At 36.7% G+C, this 22,621-nt stretch overlaps 3 protein-coding genes across 4 annotated transcripts in view; 2 read left to right on the forward strand and 1 right to left on the reverse strand.

Moving 5' to 3' along the window:
* Positions 1-22,621, reverse strand: part of LOC149615649 (ras-related and estrogen-regulated growth inhibitor) — a 112,846-nt gene that overhangs the window by 12,101 nt on the left and 78,124 nt on the right. The gene's annotated exons all lie outside the window — the stretch shown is intronic.
* LOC149615651 (uncharacterized) lies at positions 2,045-4,804 on the forward strand. Of its 2 annotated transcripts, none has more exons than XM_089857288.1 (4): positions 2,045-2,467; positions 3,966-4,024; positions 4,096-4,261; positions 4,492-4,804. In XM_089857288.1, the coding sequence occupies exons 1-4, from the start codon at positions 2,371-2,373 to the stop codon at positions 4,677-4,679; spliced, it is 510 nt and encodes a 169-aa protein (XP_089713414.1). In that variant the 5' UTR covers positions 2,045-2,370; the 3' UTR covers positions 4,680-4,804. The 2 variants fall into 2 exon arrangements, with proteins under 2 accessions (XP_089713414.1, XP_089713415.1); XM_089857289.1 differs by having other exon boundaries at positions 4,102-4,261.
* On the forward strand, positions 5,504-20,533 carry nau (myogenic-determination protein nautilus). The gene is made up of 6 exons (XM_089857281.1): positions 5,504-5,826; positions 6,219-6,817; positions 7,432-7,700; positions 7,863-8,183; positions 13,786-13,858; positions 20,225-20,533. Exons 2-6 carry the CDS (start codon positions 6,256-6,258, stop codon positions 20,353-20,355), a joined length of 1,356 nt encoding a protein of 451 aa, XP_089713407.1. The 5' UTR covers positions 5,504-5,826; positions 6,219-6,255; the 3' UTR covers positions 20,356-20,533.

Raw genomic sequence — 22,621 nt, forward strand, 5'->3', positions numbered from 1 at the left:
ATCCCTGACATATCCCTGACCTTTTTCAGGACAAAACTTTAAAATCCCTGACATATCCCTGACCTTTTTCAGGACAAAACTTTAAAATCCCTGACATATCCCTGACCTTTTTCAGGACAAAACTTTAAAATCCCTGACATATCCCTGACCTTTTTCAGGACAAAACTTTAAAATCCCTGACATATCCCTGACCTTTTTCAGGACAAAACTTTAAAATCCCTGACATATCCCTGACCTTTTTCAGGACAAAACTTTAAAATCCCTGACATATCCCTGACCTTTATCCGGACAAAACTTTAAAATCCCTGACATATCCCTGACCTTTTTCAGGACAAAACTTTAAAATCCCTGACATATCCCTGACCTTTTTCAGGACAAAACTTTAAAATCCCTGACATATCCCTGACCTTTTTCAGGACAAAACTTTAAAATCCCTGACATATCCCTGACCTTTTTCAGGACAAAACTTTAAAATCCCTGACATATCCCTGACCTTTTTCAGGACAAAACTTTAAAATCCCTGACATATCCCTGACCTTTATCCGGACAAAACTTTAAAATCCCTGACATATCCCTGACCTTTTTCAGGACAAAACTTTAAAATCCCTGACATATCCCTGACCTTTTTCAGGACAAAACTTTAAAATCCCTGACATATCCCTGACCTTTTTCAGGACAAAACTTTAAAATCCCTGACATATCCCTGACCTTTTTCAGGACAAAACTTTAAAATCCCTGACATATCCCTGACCTTTTTCAGGACAAAACTTTAAAATCCCTGACATATCCCTGACCTTTTTCAGGACAAAACTTTAAAATCCCTGACATATCCCTGACCTTTTTCAGGACAAAACTTTAAAATCCCTGACATATCCCTGACCTTTTTCAGGACAAAACTTTAAAATCCCTGACATATCCCTGACCTTTATCCGGACAAAACTTTAAAATCCCTGACATATCCCTGACCTTTATCCGGACAAAACTTTAAAATCCCTGACATATCCCTGACCTTTTTCAGGACAAAACTTTAAAATCCCTGACATATCCCTGACCTTTTTCAGGACAAAACTTTAAAATCCCTGACATATCCCTGACCTTTTTCAGGACAAAACTTTAAAATCCCTGACATATCCCTGACCTTTTTCAGGACAAAACTTTAAAATCCCTGACATATCCCTGACCTTTTTCAGGACAAAACTTTAAAATCCCTGACATATCCCTGACCTTTTTCAGGACAAAACTTTAAAATCCCTGACATATCCCTGACCTTTTTCAGGACAAAACTTTAAAATCCCTGACATATCCCTGACCTTTTTCAGGACAAAACTTTAAAATCCCTGACATATCCCTGACCTTTTTCAGGACAAAACTTTAAAATCCCTGACATATCCCTGACCTTTTTCAGGACAAAACTTTAAAATCCCTGACATATCCCTGACCTTTTTCAGGACAAAACTTTAAAATCCCTGACATATCCCTGACCTTTATCCGGACAAAACTTTAAAATCCCTGACATATCCCTGACCTTTTTCAGGACAAAACTTTAAAATCCCTGACATATCCCTGACCTTTTTCAGGACAAAACTTTAAAATCCCTGACATATCCCTGACCTTTTTCAGGACAAAACTTTAAAATCCCTGACATATCCCTGACCTTTTTCAGGACAAAACTTTAAAATCCCTGACATATCCCTGACCTTTTTCAGGACAAAACTTTAAAATCCCTGACATATCCCTGACCTTTTTCAGAACAAAACTTTAACCCTGCTTAGGTAATTTCCCTAATGCCAAGAGGCGAAACTAGATGGCGCTAGAGCCCGAGTTCACTACAATCGGGACGTTACTCGTTAGGCTAACGGAATTGCACTGCCATCTAGTGGCGCTTCTTGGTTGGAGCCAGAGTAAATAACCCAACCAAGAAGGCAAAAAGGTCCCATGTGGACGTGGTTTTCCCTTCACTTCTGTAATTATTGAAATGGTCTATAACCTTAACAAGTATTAAATAGCGTTTGTTGAAACACGATCTATTTTTAAACCAAGGAACAATTAAGAAGGGAGATTAGCGATCGGCAAGGTAGTAAGGCGATGGAACATTTAAATTACTAAGCTCATATGAAAACTCTATTAATCAAGATCCTATAAATACGAACCCAAAAGGGGTGTGGCTTAACGATTTGGAGAGCGTGACTTAATAGCTCTTTCACACACTTTTCAATTAAATGACACTGCACACCCCAACCTACGCGATTCTGATTTTTCTCGCGGACCTTCTAGGACAAAAATTTTTAAACGATTTCTTATATCGCGTTTCTTTCTTCTTAGAGAGAGAGAAGACTTTGGCGAGGTGCGAGCGACCGTTCCATTGAGATTATGAACCATAGGAGAGTTTGGAGAGACGGACTGCTAAACTGGGATACCGAATTTGTCTGCATCGTTGTACTATTGGCTGTTGGAATGCCACAAGTCGGTAAGAGTCTTTTAATTGGATATTAATTAAATTCTAGGGGAAAGAGTTCTATGGATTCGGATAGAGCTTAATTAGAGCTTTAAAATGAAACAAACCGCGTCAAAATCGGACCATTTTTAAGCGAGTTATAGGGTTTTGAAAGATAACAAGTTTTACGGTGACGTCAATTATGTCACAAGTTGATAAGTGTATTTTAATTGGATATTAATTAGATTTAAGGGGATAGGTTTTTGTTGAGGAATTTAGGTTTGGATTGAGCTTAATTAGAGCTTTGAAATGAAACAACCCGCGTCAAAATCGGTTAATTTTAAAGCGAGTTATGGGTTTTTGAAAAATAACATGTTTAATTGTGAGGTCATTCATGCCACATGTTGGTAAGCGTCTTTTAATTGGATATTAATTAAATTTAAGGAGAGAGTTATTTATTGAGGGCTTTATATTTGAATAGAGCTTCATTCTAGCTTTAAAATGAAACAACCCGCGTCAAAATCGGACCATTTTAAAGCGAGTTATATGTTCTTGAAAAAGTTTTACTGTGACGTAATTTTCAAAAAATATGTTTCAATTTTCAAAGACGCGTAACTTTTTTATTTACCAACCGATTTTCATGTTCTTTGTCTCATTTTAAAGCTCTAACAAATCTCTACACGAACCCTGTAAAATTAACTTGATTCTTTAATTTAAAACTAATTTTAACCACCCTTAAAAATGAATTATAATATTATCAACTTAAGTTATGCTTTGTCGTAGTACATTAAAAGCACGATTAAATGATAAACGTAACGCGTTCCTAAAAATACCCTCTCTAAATAGGAACCTTTTGAATTTCATTACGTAAAGTTAGTAAGATAACAAAGAAAGCTTGGGAATGCTACAGAAACTTCTAAACAATACTTACAAGATGACCTTTTCGCAAAGACCGATTAAAGTAACGAATTAGCATATTCAGGAAATTAGTATTTAGAAGCGGATAAGCTATTATAATAAAGATACACCCTTAAAATACACCTAAGACCACAACAAAAACGTAAATTTCTCATGGAAAAAAGTTACTAACCAAAACTGCAATTTAAAATAGCAATATACAGTAGAAAATCAAAGAAACCTAAATGCCATTATCACTAATTGCTTTATAGATTCGAGAAAAGTCATTCAATCGAACTCAATCTTGAATTGACACAAAGAATAGTGTTTTAAAACACCCTTTCGGAACATTAAAGATGCCAAAAATAAAAATCACTTTGCTATTTTTTGGGGCTAGCTATTTTTAGAACACAAACCTTAAGTTGTACCTCAAAATAGACTTACAAATCTATTTCCACAATGACAGAGTCAATTTAACTTGAAACTGAGGTGATTCTCGCTTAGTTTCTTGGTCTGATAACGTAAGATAGATGGGGCTAGTTTTGCTTTTGGATAAAAGAGTAAAAAGCCAAGGCTTAGGACAGACACTTAAGTGTATCACTGAATAAGGATTTATGGTGTATTTTCTTTGTAGTTACCTCGATATTGGGTCGAGAACAAAGGGATTTAAGAAAACTGGATGATTTTGAGGAGGTAAAGTGCTATTTGGTGTTGTTCTATTTGTTGTTATTCTTGGTTAGGCTATAAATCTTTACGAGGTTTAGTTACAGAATGAACTTAGCCTCGTTGACGCATGCGCATCAGCGCATGATTTTGAAAAATTAACCTCAGCCGTTAACGACCAATTAGAATTAGTTGAAGTGGCTCCTGATACTTGGGTTTACGTCACGAGGTGTCGACATGGGGGAAAGAAATGTCTTGGTGTCAGTGGTGAGTTAAGCCTAAGTCTATCATTTTCAATCGCTAACCCTAAACTTAATTCGAACTTGTTTTGGCCTATCGCGTCTCTACTTTGTTCTTGAAAACGCTAAGACTAATTTGAACCATTAGGCTTAGCTACTAAGCCTAATTTAATTAATTCAATCACTAGGACTACTTCTAACCAGTTAGGCCTAAATTTCTCTATTTTAATCATAATCTAACCCAAATTCTCTTCATAGATACGATATATTCAGTTTGTCGTCCCAAAAAATCATGGCTTCAAGTTTATGGTCGAACCAAAAACGGGCCTTGGCAACCCCATTGGGTAGCAGTGGATACATCATGCGCTTGCGCGGTGGAAAAACAACAAAATGGATACGTCAAATCTTCGGATAAACTTGGATTATACCCGTTGTATATTTTGTAACGGTCTTTTTAAGTTTTAAACCAAGATAATTAATGTTTAAATTTAATAATGTAATAATCCCCCAACCGTCGTAAGTTGTTTTAATCTTGTAATATTAATAAAAAATAATCAGTATTATTTACAAACCTGTATTTATTGTTGTTGGTATGTTATTAACGCAGCAATTACATAAACCTTAAGCCTAACATTCAAATTACTAAGCCTTGCCAACAGAAAACAGGAACAAATAAATAGATAACCAATAAAAATAGATCCTTAAGCCTAACATTCAAATACCTAAGCCTTGCGAACACAAACTAGCAAATAATGAGTAAATTAAAACAGATTCTTAAGCCTAACGTTAAAATCACTAAGCCTTGCCTTGCCAACAGAAAACTGCAAATTAAAATAAACCTTTAAGCCTAAAATTCAAATCACTAAGCCTTGCCACCATAAAAAAAACCCTTAAACCTTAGCAAATCCTACTTATAGTTACTACGTTACTTAATCAGTAATTAACAAAAAGGATTCAATTCAATAATTACCTTAAGCCTAACTTTCAAATCACTAAGCCTTGCCAACACACAAAAAAAAAAACCGTAAACCTCAGCAAATAATAAATAACAAATTAAAAGAAATCCTTAACAAACTTCAACCTATTATAAATTAGCTACTTCATTTAAAACTAAAAGAAAGTATAAAGTAAAAAGTAAAAAGCGTGTCTTAGGCTTAGCTAATGCGATGGGCGGAGTCAAGATCCCGAAGCTAACAAATTGGCTAAGGAAAAATTAGGGGGATTGTAAATCTTTTTACTCTGTGAAAGAGACACGGATATGTAACCGAAATAGAGTCAAAAGAGGAGGGTCCTAAACATTGGAAACCCCTAACATTTTTGGCAGTCTTTTAGTCTTGGCCCACCACGGTATGGTAATGGTCCCTGTTGAGAGATACGTCTGACTCTTTCTCTTCAGTAGAGTATGGGTAGGATTAGGATTATACAGCAGGACTTGAAACGGGACTGTCGCTGTCTGTGTGACATGTTGTAATGTTGTATTATAACACGCTGGCTGGGTTGATTGAAATTGGATTTCAGTTAGTTTTATTAAGTGAAATGTGTTTGAGATTGAGAGTTTGATTAAACTGGTGGATTTTTTTCTAGCATCTGCAGGTAAGATTTGAAATAATTTTCAGAGCATGGTTTCTTAACTGTAGGTTTTCCTAAACATGTTTTTAGAATGTACAAAAGCTACTTGTCATTATTGTTAAGCTAGAGTTTATCATAACTTATGTCAGTACATGTCCCTTATGGGGGGGGGGGTCAAACAAAATCGGTGTGGTCATAGAAGTATAGATGTTACATAAGTTTTCGGACTCTAGATTGATTGATTGATTTCCCATAGAACTTACCATCCCTGGATGCATCCCACAGCATGATTGTACTTAGGCAAACTATAATTACCCAATGTCCACCCTGTATTTGGCAAGAAAATTCCTGGTTATAAACACTTTAAATCCCTGCATAATTAACATATAATTACAATAAATCTATTTTAATTACAGCAATACGTTCACTGTCCTTTTAATTAAAAAACCTAAAATGAAAAGCTGTCGTTACACCGACTTAAACACGTCGTGCAAGACACCTCGAGATACCATCGGTAATGAATACTGCCCTAACATCCAACAGAACGTAGCGGCAAATGCCTACGTCAACTACGGCGGAAATATCCCACCACCATCCGTACAAATGGATTTACCCTATCACCGTGGTCACTCGGTGGTCAATCAAATGACAAGGCCATCGCAAATGGTTCAACAAGTACCAACGTGTCGTCAATCGCCGGACAGTGCCGTGTTCTGTAGCTCACCCGAATCAGCGTGGTCAAGCGATTCGTCGGCCGCCAAAATAGAAATGGACATTGACCTTTACGAATTGAGGTCATCTTCGTCGCGACCTCAAGGAGCGTTAGATAGTTTGAAAGAGTGTAAAGTTAACCCTAATGGTGTTCATGACTATGAAAGCTATAATTCGGCGACTAATCATCATCCAGTGACGTCATCGTGTCAAGACGGGGCTAAGCCTAAATTAATCGAACATAATCGAATTGAAACGAATAATAATAATTTCGAAACTGGTTCGAGAAAATTCAGAAACGGAGGTAAGTTTCTAATTTATTTATTTATGATATCTATTGTTACTTCTCAGATAATTTCCCGTGAATTATCTAATCCCTTTTCAAGTGAACTATCTAAGTTAATTTCCCGTGAATTATCTAAGCCATTTTGCCATTTTTCCGTGAATTATCTAAACCCTTTTGCAATTTTTCCGTGAATTATCTAAACCCTTTTGCAATTTTTCCGTGAATTATCTAAACCCTTTTGCAATTTTTCCGTGAATTATCTAAACCCTTTTGCAATTTTTCCGTGAATTATCTAAACCCTTTTGCAATTTTTCCGTGAATTATCTAAACCCTTTTGCAATTTTTCCGTGAATTATCTAAACCCTTTTGCAATTTTTCCGTGAATTATCTAAGCCCTTTTGCCATTTTTCCGTGAGTTATCTAAGCCGTTTTGCCATCTTTCCATGAATTATATAAGCCAATTTCCCATGAATTATCTAAGTTAATTTACCATAAATTATCTAAGTTAATTTACCGTAAATTATCTAAGTTAATTTACCATGCATTATCTAAATTAATTTCCCATAAATTATCTAAATTAATTTCCCATAAATTATCTAAGTTGATTTCCTATGAATTTTATATCGTATTAGGTGACCATATGGTCAAGGAATCGAGTCATCAAGATGAGAGCGAATTGGACAGTGATGAAAGCACCTCCGAACACGTTTTCGCCCCGGCTACTTACGGCGGTACTTGCCAAGCCAGTATGGATAATCACGTGACATCCCATAATACTGACGAAGGTCAAAGATCACCGAGAAGATGCCTATTATGGGCTTGCAAAGCCTGCAAACGCAAAACGGTCACCGTTGACCGCCGTAAAGCAGCAACTTTACGTGAAAGGAGGCGACTTCGTAAGGTAAATAATAAACTCAATTTCTCATAACCTACCATAAAAGGAATGCATACAGCTACTAGGAATCTTTGTGCTCCCATATATTTCCCATGTTAATTTCCTTGCTCGTGTATATAGTCACGTGGTTTGTGTTTAAAGTTGACTTAAAATGTTCTTTCTTTATAGGTAAATGAAGCCTTTGAAACGTTAAAACGGCGAACATGCGCAAACCCTAACCAAAGACTCCCTAAAGTTGAAATACTGCGCAATGCCATTGATTACATCGAAAGTTTGGAAGCCCTTTTACACGGAAACCGAAATTTCCCGACATCCGCGTCAAACAATCCGGTATTCCTACACCACCAAAGAGACAATCATGTGACCCCGGATCACCCAGATCACGACCTTAGATACCGTAGAGGTCATTCGAGATTGAGCAACCATCATGTTCACTCCAATGTCACTCAAAATGGTTCAAGGAACCACATGGAATCCAATGAAGATCGGGTAAGCTAATTATCTTTCTTAACTTTGGCGCGAAAACATATTTAGTTTGTTAAGCCTAATTTGAAAAAGTTTGAATTTTAGGCTTAGCAAATGTTTCCTCATAGAAATACGCGCTTATGTCCAGGGCTTAAAAACTTTTGGCGCGAGAATACATATAGGTATTAACCATAGATATAGTAAAACTATAAAGGGTCTAGATCCACTTCGCTGGCTTAGGCTTAACGAAAAAACGCGGAAGGGGCAACGAGCAGACAGCCGCTATTTTCTGGGGGTAGCAGTTTAAAACGCCATCTATCGGTAACTTTCGAAACTAAATTAAAGGATGAGCTTAGAGTAGTGGCACTCTATGTTAACCCCCTATAGGGCATAATAAGTCAAACCCTCGGAGATGCCATTACTCCATTTTATACGAGCTAAGAGCGGAAAAACGTATTTTATAAATTTTACACCTGCAAAATCTTTTAAAAAACACTTGGAACTTGTATTTCTACTTACTTTCGAGGAAATACCACCGTTTTCTGAAGGTAAGAGTCTTTTTTTATACAATTATTAGTAATAAAAACATTTAAGGCGCGCTAAGCCTTGGTCTTGTAAAACAGGGCAGATTAGTGATTAGCGCGAGGATTAGCGTCGTTTTCAAAATCACTAATCTGCCGTGTTTTACAAGACCAAGGCTTAGCTCGCCTTAAGTTTTTATTACTAATAAATGTATAAAAAAAGACTCTTACCTTCAGAAAACGGTGGTATTTCCTCGAAAGTAAGTAGAAATACAAGTTCCAAGTGTTTTTTAAAAGATTTTACAGGTGTAAAATTTATAAAATACGTTTTTCCGCTCTTAGCTCGTATAAAATGGAGTAATGGCATCTCCGAGGGTTTGACTTATTATGCCCTATTAGGGGTTAACATAGAGTGCCACTACTCTAAGCTCATCCTTTAATTTAGTTTCGAAAGTTACCGATAGATGGCGTTTTATACGGCTACCCCCAGAAAATAGCGGCTGTCTGCTCGTTGCCCCTTCCGCGTCGACCTCCCATTGAATTGTGTATCTACCCTTTTAATATATCTATGGTATTAACACTATTTCGAAAGAGTTTGAAATTTAGGCTTAGGAAAAGAGTCCTCGAAGAAAGGCGTGCTTATGTCCAGGGCTTAGAAACTTTTGGCGCGAGAATACATTTAGGTACTAAGCCTATTTCGAAAAAGTTTGAAATTTAGGCTTAGCAAATGTTTCCTCAAAGAAATACGCGCTTATGTCCAGGGCTTTGCGCGAGAACACATATAGACATTAAGCCTAAATTGAAATTTAGGCTTAACAAAGATTGAAATAAGTTCCACGCGCATGTCCAAGCATGGACAACTTTCTTTCCAACTTGTCTACGCTTTAAACCGTTATAAATATTTTCTCTCACGTTTACCAATGCATCGAAATGATCTTCAAATCTCAAATTACGTTTCAATTAGAAAGGTCAAAAGGAAGGGAGGAAGGGGGGGGGTTAGAGGAAACTAAGTCAATATCGTGCGAACTTTGCGAAATAACGTCGTGGGAGACGATAAAAAATCCGTAACTAGTAGCTTAACTACATGACATGAGGCGAGTCTCTTTATTTTAACATGCATAAAAAATATACTGAGTGAAAAAAAAAGATGAACCTAGGGTCGCTGCGAATTTTTTATAACGTAATAATGTTTGTTGTGGGTTAGGATATTAAACGTTTTCGGGCTTATGAAACAAATAACTTTGTCTGTGATTAAAATCATTGGCTAACAGCAAGAAGTGATATCTATAGTTTATTAGGGAGAAGGTATAAATTCGTTCATCCACATTTCTAGCTCTTTATCTCCAGTCCAAACGTAGTAGGTCCGGAGTTAGTCCCCGCCGCCTCAAAATTACAACCAGCCAGCATCTCATTGGTTCTTGAAAACTCGTGCACGTCAGCGCGACGCGAATGAGTACGAAAATTACAGTCATATTTTCCGACTGAGGAGAGGAGGCGAAATAGCCCGGCGCCTCCTCCTTTTACGTCCCCCCCCTTGTATTTTGAAAAGTGGGACTGCAGGACTATGGCGCGCCCCAATACTTAGGCATCTTATACCTTCTCCCTAGTAAACTAGATATCGCTTCTTGCTAACAGTAAGTTTTCAATCCCCGCTAACAAAACCCGGAATTCATAGAAATTAACATGGGGCCATAATGATTCCGTATGCATTCGTGATAGATGCAATAGAGCGACAACTTATTTCTTTTTTGATATCTTGGTTTAGTTTATTTTTGTTAACGCTTTCTTTTAGTGTTTTTATTGCAAAATAAGAGGAGTGTATCAAATTCATCTTTGTTAAGGAAGAGGAGTTGTCAAACAATGCGAGGACAGATTTATTATTTTTATAACTTATTATTTTAAGAAACTCTCTGACAAATAATGCGAATTTATCTTTTAAAAACATTTCAAATTGATTAATCGACTTTTAGCCATAAGAACATAATTTCAAATTGTGTATTTATCACTTATATTCGTCGATTATAGTGATTTTATGAAGAATACATACAGTTAATTGGAATAATTGCGTCCCACGTTAATTTCTATGCGAGATTTATGGGCGGGGCTTGAGAACTTACTATTACTATCCCCGTTACGTCTCATAATTCTGATGTCTTCGTTGCATTGGATGGGTGGCAACGTGAGTTCCTATGCGCTTTAGGTGAAAAGTGTAGCGAGATAGGTTATGAATTCGCTTGGGAAAAATTCGTCATACATAAAGATTAGTCTAGCTAACTCCTCCCATAAAACCGCCCTAGATACGTTGAGTGAAAATGGATGTCTACGCAATGATTCCCAGTAGTTGTATGTATTCCTGCCTTAGGTTAGTACCTTCTTCAAGAATTACATTCACAAAGCAAGCCTTTGAAACCTATCTTATCCCGTTTAATTTAGGCTTGCATGTTTAAAGAATTCCAAACGTTTCCCGCATAGAAACTTTAAACGTGGGAATTTTTTTCTAACTTGGCCTCTCTGACTAGAGAGAGAGAGAGAGAACCGCGAAAAATACTTTGAAACTTAAGACGTTGAAAAATACCTATCTTATGTATATAGCAAGCAAGGACTAGCTCAGTACGACGACGTTTTAAAGTGAATTTAGTAGTGGAGGAGACCGTACATGAGGTCGTGTTATGCGTGGCCAATTGGCTTGGAAATAAGCAACAGTAATTGGCTTGGAACACGAGGGTATAGAGTTTTAAATTTAAAATAAATGGAGATGGAGCGACAAAGTTGAAATAATTGCACGGTATTCGAATCCGCCTCGAAATTTCTTTTACTTTGAGTACAAACTCCATAGGGTTTGCTTGCTTTTTAAACTTTTTAAATCGCAAGTCACTTGCAATTTTTAACTTGTCAACAAATTGTGATTGAATTAGAAATTACACTATACATTGCAAGTATTGTACCAATAGCAACAACCACGAGAGACACGAACCGTAGTAAGGCGCACGCAAAACCCAACCCATTTAAATACAATACCAATCGCAATAAAAAAAATGCAATTCATGGAAGTCACTTGCGAAATTTTAAAATCATCGCAAATACGTATTGTTTATACTCAAATTAAAGCGCAAATCGAGACGAAAACGAATATGAACCTTATATAACCCTACACCCAAACAGGTTCTTACAAAATCAACCAATTCATTTCATTAAAATCATAATTTAACAAAAAAAAAAGTAATCAAAATTGCCATAAATAACTGGATCTTTGAAGGGAAAGGAAAACCCAACCGGGAGTTGAAAATATGTTTGTCCCTCAATCTTTTTCATGGTTCTGATTAAGATTTCTAGCTACTGATTTCTAACACATGCTCCCAAGTTAAAAAGCAAAAAAAAAAAAAAAAACCCCTCCCCCGCGTTGTGAAATAAATATAAGGGGAAGTATTTCTACACTACTTTTTCGGGGTTATGCGCGCCTCCTAGCGGTGGCGGCGGGCGGCAGATGTGGCCGATTACAGCGTGGCGATGGGAATTATCTCGAAACGTTTCGCTCTCTTGATCCGGACCCGTTTTGCTCCGTGATCCTTACTTATCTCTCTTTCTCTCTCTCTAGAGTCAAACTTAACTTCATCCCAAATCTCTTTACAGCATCTTCCACTTCCCCATCTTTCTGTCTTATACCAGAGTACCATCCTCTGATTTTATTTTGATACACATCTTATCTCGAAACTGACTTGACTTTAAATTAAGAAAGATTTTTTTTTCTATACAATTATAACCAAATGCAAATAGAAGCAGAGAGTTAAAATTTAAATTCCTTATAGGAAAAATGGGATTTTTTTAAAATTGGAATTATAGGATTTTATAGGAGAAAAAGCACGTGTTTTTATAGGATTTTATAGGAGAAAAAGCACGTGTTTTTATAGGATTAAATATAGGAATAAAAATGCATGCTTAAATATATAATACTAACTATTTTGGCTTAAACTATATTATAGAAAAATCTAAAATAAATAAATAAATAAATAAATAAATTGGGGATTTTACTTTGAATTAAATTCAGAGGAACTTAATTAAATTAAATTAAATGATATAATATAATTAAAAAATAATCCTGAGCAAAAACTCCGCCTGATCAATTTCGGTCAATCTAGTCAAATGTCATCTCTATTTTAAAAGAGCCATAACTAAATTTTAATTAAAATAAATTTGATAATTCTAAACTATAAACGAAAACTAAGACCCCAAACTAAGCACAAAAATAAATAAGGAAATATTCTAGTCTGACCTTTCATGAAATTATAGCATAATAATAATATAGGACAGGAAAAGTGACTTTATTAGAAGCAAGACTTAAAAGTATCCCTTGACTGAAGCTTCAGATATTAATTTTAAAATGGGCGGTACAATTACTTAAGAAAGGTCGTATCTTATTGGACGATTGCAGGGGGACAAGTGTTTCATTTATTTTATGGGCCGCAGTCGTTGAAAGATGACTTGACGATTACCGAGCAAAGAGCAAAGTAATTTATGATGTGCTCATAGGGAGGGTAAAAAACCATCAATTTTCGTAAACTAAGAAGTTCGTTCTTTCAAATAGAAACATCTTCGGCAAGCATCTTAGCTATTCAATCCTTAAAATGGAAACACCATTAAGTTACGTTAGGTACAATACAGTTTTAACTTTGTTTAATCTATCTATTTACTACTATACCTTTGAAGGTAATCCATAACACTTACAACAAGGAGGTAGTACATACCATTATGTAAATAAATTTAAAAAAATAAATGATATTGGGGTTCAGTGTTACTTATTATACAAATATCGTATAATTGTGCAGAGCCATTTTCACTTAACGTATCTAGGCGGGTTTTGTGGGAGGAGCTAGCTAGACTAATCATTATGACGAATATTACCTGGTGAATTTATAATCTAGGAACTCGAGTTGCTACCATGCAACCAATGAAATTACAGTTATAAGACGCCATCAGAGTTATGAGGAGCGTTACGGGGATAGTAAGTTCTCAAATCCCGAATTCATAGAAATTACCATGGGGGAATAATTATTACTAGTAGCTGTATGTATTCTTGATAATAATGAATTATTATTTTTTTATTTCAGAGTTCTACAAGTCCATTCATGTTAACAGAAAGACTAAGGCACTATGGTGATGAATACGCTATTAACAATACGGGTAATTATACTTAAATGCATTCTTTAATGTTTAAGTGTATACTGTTTAAGCTAAGGGGTGTGGCTTGTGAAAACTTTCATGGAAATTAAGATATGGAATCGTAATAATTCCTAGCAGCTGTATGAATTCCTGCTAGTATAGGCATAAATTCCTTCTATAAATTACTACTAATTATCAAACCAACAATGCAACATTACCTTAGAACCTTTTTCATTAAAACTAAAAATAAAAAAAAACTTTAAGACAAAAAAAGGTAGAGACAGACGAACAAAACCTACAATTCATAACATACAATTATTTATATCAGATAATTCAATCTTAAAGAAGACATAATTGAAAGTAATTAGCTAACCTACCGCACGCGCATTTTTGTTAAGCCTTTGCCATAGAGGTATAGTGAAAAATTCATACTTAGTTTTATAAAGATAGGATAGTTATTATGTGAGGTATTCCGAGCGTGGAATTGTGCTTCTGATAAGTCTGCCATACAAAAATTAAGGGGGATGTTAATTGTTCTTTGGTAAACCAATCAATTTTGAGTCGAAAATGTATGTAACTTCTATTTATCTCCATTTAGTTAATTTGCCACAAGGGACACTGTTCTGTTTTCGAGAATTATGATTTGATTGGAGTGTTTTAGGGATGACCCCTTAATTAAATTAGTAAACAATCATTGTCTAAATCAGTTTATTAATTAAATTTAAGGGGGCCATCCGTAAAATACACATCCAACAGTAATCTTAACTCGAAAACAGTGAGTGTCCCTTGTGGCAAATTAACAAAATGCAGATAGACTAAGAAGTTACGTACATTTTCGACTCAAAATTGATAAATTGATTTCCCAAAGAACAATACTTGAACATCCCCCTTAATTTACGTATGGCAGACTTATCATAAACACCCTAAATTTATATATGTATGTCCCTAATGCAATGCGCAAGTCAGCTAGTTAAGACGAGCAGAAATGTGGATAATGCGGTTCATGCTAAGAGCGCCAAGCTTGAAAATTGGCGCTTCATACCATCGACTCATTAGGGATCCCCGTGGCGGTCCTTCTTTAAAAGAATTATCTATTTTCTATTTTTAAAACAAAAGATTGTCAGGCCATGATTAAAAACTATGGGAGGTATAGGTGCTGGTGTATATGTCGTTCGTCGCATTCGCATTGTTTTTAAGTTCCTGAAAGTCGTGAACTCCGCTTCTAACTTAAATGGGAGGGGTAATCTAGTTAAATAGATTAATGATAAGTATAATTTTGTCGAGAACTAAACCGTAACTTCCATGGAATTTTAAGTTACCGAAGTACAATCATGCATGTGTGGAAAGTTCTATGGGAAATCAATGATATCAATCAATCTCAAGTCCGAAAATGTTCAATACATCTATACTTGTATGACCACACCGATTTTGTTTGACCCCCCCCCCATAAGGGACATGTACTGTACACCCCCTAACACAATTAAGTTATGACCAAGAAGCGATATCTAGTTTATTAGGGAGAAGGTAGAAACTCGCCACATTTATAATCTAGCATTATCTCCAGTCCAAACGTAGACGTGTCCGGAGTTAATCCCCGCCGCCTCTAAATTACAACCGGCATCATCTCATTGGTTCTTGAAAACTCGTGCACGTCAGCGCGACGCGAATGACAACGAAAATAAGTCATATTTTCCGACTGAGGAGAGGAGACGAAATAGCCTAGCGCCTCCTCCTTTTACATCCCCCCTTGTATTTTGAAAGGGGGACTGCAGGACTATGGCGCGCGAATACTTAGGCATCTTATACCTTCTCCCTAATAAACTAGATATCACTTCTTGTTATGATGAACATTGATTGAAGGAGTGTTCAGTTCCAAACCTGAACCTCCCTTTAGTGCGTGCACATTATCTATATCTTTACTAAAGGTATCAATGAAAATACATGTTCTTGTAGTTTTGTTTACAAACCACGAGCATCAAGAAATAAAACCAAAACTTTTCGACGGCGTTGTCGTGTCTTTGCGTGGATATGATTCACGAGTTTTGTATTTTATTGGCGCCAACTATATTCCCACGTGGGTATCTCTTTAACCGCTAACTCGTCGTCGCACCAGGGCTCGCGCTCGCGAGCAAATAAAACGTGACAATATTTCCCGCCATAAAAAATGAGAGTGAGAGAAGTCTTTTTCCCGCAAAATCCCAAAAGTGCTCTGCATTTCCTGTCGGGGCTCTAAACATTCCTTATAAGATACTAAGTTTTCCTTACACGTTTAGCGTTGAAAGCTTTGGGAATAGGAACCACAAAAAGAAAAACACCTAAATTAGAATGAAAGATGCTTACTATTTTACGATCTTCATATTTCAACTAGAAATTTGTCAATAGTTTCATTTTCAAACCTAACTATACCATAAGTTTATAAGTGATATGTTCGCTCCATAAGTATGATATGCACTACCTATACTATTCGTAATGCTACTGAGAGACTTACAGTTCGAGATAACTAGTTCCAGAAGGAGAACGAGGGGGAGCGAGTCAATTGAAGTCCTAAGTACACTCGGTGCACGTGGTTAATTAATTTTGCAGCTAGGACCTATTCCATCTAGGTCCTATTTAGTCTGTATTACTAAGCCCAAATTTGACAGCAGCGCCTCACTCACCAGGCCTCCCTCGCTTTACCTCCTCGAATCTATGACCTACCTCACTCACTCACTTCAAATTCATTACAAGCCTTTCAGTTTGTCATGACCAGATATTAATTAAACAAACTTATGGAAGGAACATATCACTTATAAACTTATGCTGATACTCATGGGGTGATTTTACGTGTTGATAAATGGTTAAGATTTTCACATGAATAGCATTGAAGTCGAAAAAGTTGCCAAATTTTTTGGGGACCCGGTTTTTTTTTCTCCGATACAAATCAGTTAGCTTTAGCTTCCCGGAGCTCATCCCTTGTCTAAATTTTCGTTCCCGACATGCACTACTGTAAAGCAGATTGAAATACAATGATAAAAATGTCATTGTATCTTGAGACACCAGCGAGACAACATTTTTGTCGCTAAACAAAGTTGTTTTCTATATGTTGTTATCTCATCGGCACCGAAACAAGCACAAACCATCCATTGTTGACTCTTATTTTCATTTATCTCTTAATTAAAATAGTTACTAATTTAATTATTAATTAGCTTAAGAACTAATTAAGAATTATACGGTTAATTTACTTAACTTAAACCGTATATTTTTTGTGGAAGCGGGAATACATACAGCTACTAGTAATCAATGAGCCCCACGTTAATTTCTAATTACTAATTTAATTATTAATTAGCTTAAGAACTAATTAATTAAGGATTATAGTGAATTTCTTGACTTAACAACAATTAGCTATATGCATTCTTGTAATGACGTAATCGCGATTTAAATCTACGTTAGTAATTCGATTCCAAAAATTTAAGACTATAGCGGTGGTCTGTTTAGTTTCAATATTAAATGTGGCGCTATTTGACCCCCTTTTTGGCGTTAAGTCAAAAGAAAATGTCAAAATTAATTGCTATTGTTAAATATTTAATTAGTGTAGATTAAGTGAGATTGAAATTAAGCAGTTATACTACGAACGAAGTTTTGGTTCCTTAAGTTACACCATTTATTATTATTTTTTTCTTTTTCAAAACTGAAGTTGTCTACGCGATGTATTTCTAATTTTAAAAATAGAAATAGTTTATGTGGTTCAGTTCAGTTAGCTCTATGGTACTTTGACTTCTTCTAAGATCTTGACTAATTGCTAGCCACGCCTACTTCGCTAAGTAATGACATCAAGGGACAAATTACTCAATACGAGTGTTATCCTTTACTAGCTAGCTAGCTGACTCAGAGATTCCCGTTTTTTACGTGTGTTTGTTCGAATGAAAGAATGATGTGACAACTTGGAATTTGCGCCTTTCAGTTGTCTCGTGGCGTATATATTTTACAGGATGTGGCGGGAAAATGCCCCTGTGTTTGTCTCTTTAGTTTGGCGGGAAAGGTTTCGTGCATCTGTAATTTGGCGGGAAAGGTTTCGTGCATCTGTAATTTGGCGGGAAAAGGCACGAGCTTATATAATTTGGCCGGAAAAGGCGCGAGCTTCTATAATTTGGCTGGAAAAGGCGCGAGTTTTTTAATTTGGCGGGAATAGGCGCGAGCTTCCATAATTTGGCGGGAATAGGCGCGAGCTTCCATAATTTGGCGGGAAAAGGCGCGAGCTTCCATAATTTGGCGGGAAAAGGCGCGAGCTTCCATAATTTGGCGGGAAAAGGCGCGAGCTTCCATAATTTGGCGGAAAAAGGCGCGAGCTTCTATAATTCGGCGGGAAATGATTTCAGCGTCTATAATTAGGTTTAAATTTAACACGTGATGCAATAAGCCATCGGTATAGTCTTTTTTTTATTATATTTCCGTATCAGAAATTCTGGGATTCCAAGATTAGACAGACAGAGAATGAGCGAGCGTGGAATTCGCGCGCGGCCTTTCGCATGCCGCAAAACTTTTTACGCGCGGGAAAAAGGCACGCTCACACACGCGCTCTTTGTCTTTTGGCGGGAAACCGAACAGAGGGACTACGGGAAGACGTTTTCGGGTCCAACGGAGGAAAAGAAAGTCAAAGCAGTCTCCTTGCCTCAAAACCCGACCACCGTAACATACCTAGCTACCAACATACATTTCCCGCCAAATAGAATGAGCTCTTTCATGATAAAATGGAAGGTCAAATAACTTCTAGGCTTAACTATAAACATCATCTAGGGACTAGGCTTAGTGCCTTGTTGTATTTCGAATTTTAGTAGCTAGCTAGGGTTAAAAAGGAAATAGCTTTAAATAGAAATTAAGAAACACGGAATATCCTCTCACGAACGTTAGTAAATTTAGTGTAAAATTATTTACCACATCGTGGAAATGTTACGGCCCGTAGAACGTGGTAACAGAAATAAATAAATCAGAAGTTACAAGGAAAGGGCAGGCAACATAACATTATACCTTAATATAAAAGAAAAATAAATTACCTCTAATTACAAAGTAATTAGCATTAAATTAGTCTTAAAAACGAGGACTACCGCACCATCCGCCATTGCTTTAGTGGCTTCTGCTAAATCGAACCTTTTATCCCCAGAAGTAAACTTCAATTTAATATACTTCTAAAAACGATACATATAAATTAAAGCACGTGGCGAAACTAATTTCAAAGCATAAAATTTTTTACACAATCCAACTCCCCAGTTGAAATTAAAAGCGCGCGCGGGAAATAAAATTGCGCCAAAATGTTTTAGTAGATATAGCACGTGCATAAGAGCGTGCATTCTCCCGCCAAAAACCCAACCCCCCAACCATAAGTTTATAAGTGATATGTTCGCTCCATAAGTATGATATGCACTACCTATACTATTCGTAATGCTACTGAGAGACTTAGAGCAGCTCGAGATAACTAGTTCGAGAAGGAGAACGACGGAAGCGAGAATTCAATTGAAGTCCTAAGTACACTCGGTGCTGGTTAATTAATTTTGCAGCTAAGACCTAATTCCATCTAGGCACCCCTATTTAGTCCGCATTACTAAGCCCCCTTTGACAGCAGCGCCTCACTCACTCACCAGGCCTACCTCGCTTTACCTCCTCGAATCTATGACCTCACTCACTCACTCACTTCAAAATTACAAGCCTTTCAGTTTCTCACGACCAGATATTAATTAAACAAACTTATGGAAGGAACTTATCACTTATAAACTTATGGTGATACCTATGTAGAAAAAAAAAGGTTTGTTTGTCGGTAACTCGTCTTAATCCAGGAGTGCAAGATACGGCTCGCTAAATTCCACTATTTAACCGTATCGAAATTACTGGCTCTGGGCTCTTTAGTTGAGAAAAGATGGAGTCCGTTTTTCCACGTGTAGTTAAAAAACCTTCTCTAATAAAAACTGACAGAGCGTTACTTGATCGATGGCCCTTAAGACGTTACTACTATTATTTGGCCCATTACCAGACTGGCAGACACACTATACTCCCTTCTTGACTCTATCTACACTGACTCGTTTCAATTAAAACTATTTTGCTGGAATAAATCAAAGAAAAACCTTTCTATCAAAAATTACGCGCAGAGCATTTTCAGAGCTGCATGGGTTTTCAATTTCCAAGATGTAACCGTGGTTGGGAGAATTTAGGTAGATTTTCGTTGCGAAGTTTTAGAGTGTTATAACTCTGGTTCTATAAGAGATACGGGGTAGTCCTTTGAGTATGTTATAGCCCTATTTCTTAGCTTTCCAATGATACTAATTACTTGGGGTTTCCTTAATTAGGGGCCAAGTAATTAAGCTTTTAAAAATTACTGATGACATTTATTGTAAATATTTTTTAAAATATTTTTTGCAGATAGCGAAATACCAGTGAATTCAGTCTCAAGTTTGGACTGTTTAACATTGATTGTGGAGAGCATTGCACCAGCAGCTACAAGTAACTTGGGAAACTGCCCCGTTATGCCCTCACCAGAACGAACTGTTTGATTAAAATTTTAAATCTTTAAAATTAAGTGTACATTATAATTGTTCTTTTTGACGATAATGTTGACAAAGCTGATAATGAACGGTGCTCAATTTTTAGAATTATTAAATAATAGAAAATTTTGAAACCCATTTCTTTTTCCTTCCAATAAAAAAAAATTATTAAAATATTTGAAAAAATCCCAAATTATTTGTGTTTAACTAATTGTGATTATATTTTAAGTATTAGATTAATTAACACGTTGACTTAATAATTTCATATTTTAGAACCCTTTCAATTACTATATAATCCCTAATTACCTATAACCAGCTCAATACTGGAGCCGCGTTACAATCAGACAGACAAAGCCGGGGCAGCTCAGAACCTGAGCGTTACTATCAGACAGACAAAGCCGGGGAGCTCAAAACCGGAGCGTTACTATCAGACAGACAAAGCCCCGCAAACTCAGAGCCTGAGCGTTACTATCAGACGGACAAAGCTGGGAAGTTCAGAACTGGAGCGTTACTATCAGACAACCCTGCAGCCCATTCAAAGACTACCCTAGTAGTGTTAATGGGATTTTGAAAGCCCAAATTTTACATCTAATCCACCTTAATCCCAGATTCTGGAGGGGGCGAGGGTTCCTAAGGATTACGGGAGCGGGGTTCAAAAAATTTACGACTGACTTAACGCCTTTTCGACTCTTGCACCTGGTTTCTATCCCCCCCTCCCAAAAAAAGCGCCAATATTACTTAAGTCTATTTTACGACAAAATATAAATCAATCAAGAACGGGGGGGGGGGTGGAGGGCTACAATTTATTACGTTAACAACATTTAGGGGTTTAGTGAAAGGTTAAACCGCCTTACTTCCGCCCATGCCTACAGGAAAATGAAGGCAATTCAACCGTTATCTAAGACTACAACAGATTGAATTTAACTTTAGGTATAGACTTTGTTTACTGGCAAACCTTAACCAAAGTTCTAACTTATTTAGAAAAATAGTTTTAAATAAATAAGGTAAGAAAATATATAGAACTTTATATTTTGGAAATTAGATTATCGTAGTTGAGTTTCCTAACCCAAACAAGAGCCTTTCCAAGAAAAACCGACGGGGTTTCTTTGTAGTACCAGATAAAATAAAATCAAATTAGCATAATCTCTTTTCAGAAAAAGCTTGAAAAACATATTACGAAAATAACACTAAAAATAACCTCAATTTAAATTGCATTACAGTCGTGTTTTTATTAGGGTATAAACGGAAATCTTTGGTATAGTCCAGAAGCGATATCTAGTTTACTAGGGAAAAGGTATAAATTCGCACCACATTTCTAGCAGCTTTATCTCCAGTCCAAACGTTACGTAGACGTGTCCGGAGTTAATCCCCGCCGCCGCCTCTAAATTACAACCAGCAGAATCTCATTTGGTTCTTGAAAACTCGTGCACGTCAGCGCGACGCGAATGACCAAAATTACAGTCATATTTTCCGACTGAGGAGAGGAGGCGAAATAGCCCGGTGGCCTCCTCCTTTTACGTCCCCCCTTGTATTTTGAAAGGGGGATTGCAGGACTATGGCACGCCAATACTTAGGAGGCATCTTATACCTTCTCCCTAATAAACTAGATATCGCTTCTTGGTATAGCATCACACCTTAGAGCCGCTGTAAGATACAGTTTCCATTTGGAACTAAAGTACTACCGTGTTTTCAAATTTGGAAATAATCCCTCTAAGGTTAACCTTTGACCCTTTCACCACCACCACCACCACCACCATCTATAAATTAAATTCAACTCTCTTAACTCACAAACAAAAAGCTAACCCTAAATCACGTTGTCCGAAAGTAAAAAGGACGTTCGTCAACACTTTCCTCAAGAACGTGGATGCCAAACCGGAAACGGAAGCTTCCGGTTGCTACTAAGGGTAGAGGTGAAAGAAAGGACACCCTAAAAACAGAACGGAACGGAAGTCGTGACCCCTTAACTTCTTGTTTGTTGTATATATATCATTTCGTCACCTACACAGTTAGTAACACCAGAAGTATGGTCAATTGACCGTAAAATACAAGACCATATTAGATTTCTTGGGGCTTAGAATTCTAGACAGGACCATTTGTAACAGACATGACTATGACTCAGGGGGGTGAGTTTTCAGGGACCATAAAATTCTGGTAACTCGAATCCGTGGACAGATATGTCCGTAGAGTAACTGGAAACCAAGGAGATATTTATTTGGAAAGTACAACAGTACACACAGAGAATCGTGGGTATATGTTACTATCGCAACATTTCATT

Source organism: Phalangium opilio, unplaced genomic scaffold, assembly GCF_054372755.1.
Source record: "Phalangium opilio isolate 3A_F unplaced genomic scaffold, DU_Popi_V2 ptg000217l_1, whole genome shotgun sequence".
NCBI lineage: Eukaryota > Metazoa > Arthropoda > Arachnida > Opiliones > Phalangiidae > Phalangium > Phalangium opilio.

Bases quoted from the DNA above. Each gene is read 5' to 3' on its own strand.
- nau (XM_089857281.1), top strand. From the start codon at position 6,256: ATGAAAAGCTGTCGTTACACCGACTTAAACACGTCGTGCAAGACACCT. The intron at 6,818-7,431 runs GTAAGTTTCTAA...ATATCGTATTAG, and splicing joins GAGAAAATTCAGAAACGGAG to GTGACCATATGGTCAAGGAA. The intron at 13,859-20,224 runs GTAATTATACTT...TATTTTTTGCAG, and splicing joins ATACGCTATTAACAATACGG to ATAGCGAAATACCAGTGAAT.
- LOC149615651 (XM_089857288.1), top strand. From the start codon at position 2,371: ATGAACCATAGGAGAGTTTGGAGAGACGGACTGCTAAACTGGGATACC. The intron at 4,025-4,095 runs GTAAAGTGCTAT...TACGAGGTTTAG, and splicing joins AACTGGATGATTTTGAGGAG to TTACAGAATGAACTTAGCCT. The intron at 4,262-4,491 runs GTGAGTTAAGCC...TTCTCTTCATAG, and splicing joins GAAATGTCTTGGTGTCAGTG to ATACGATATATTCAGTTTGT.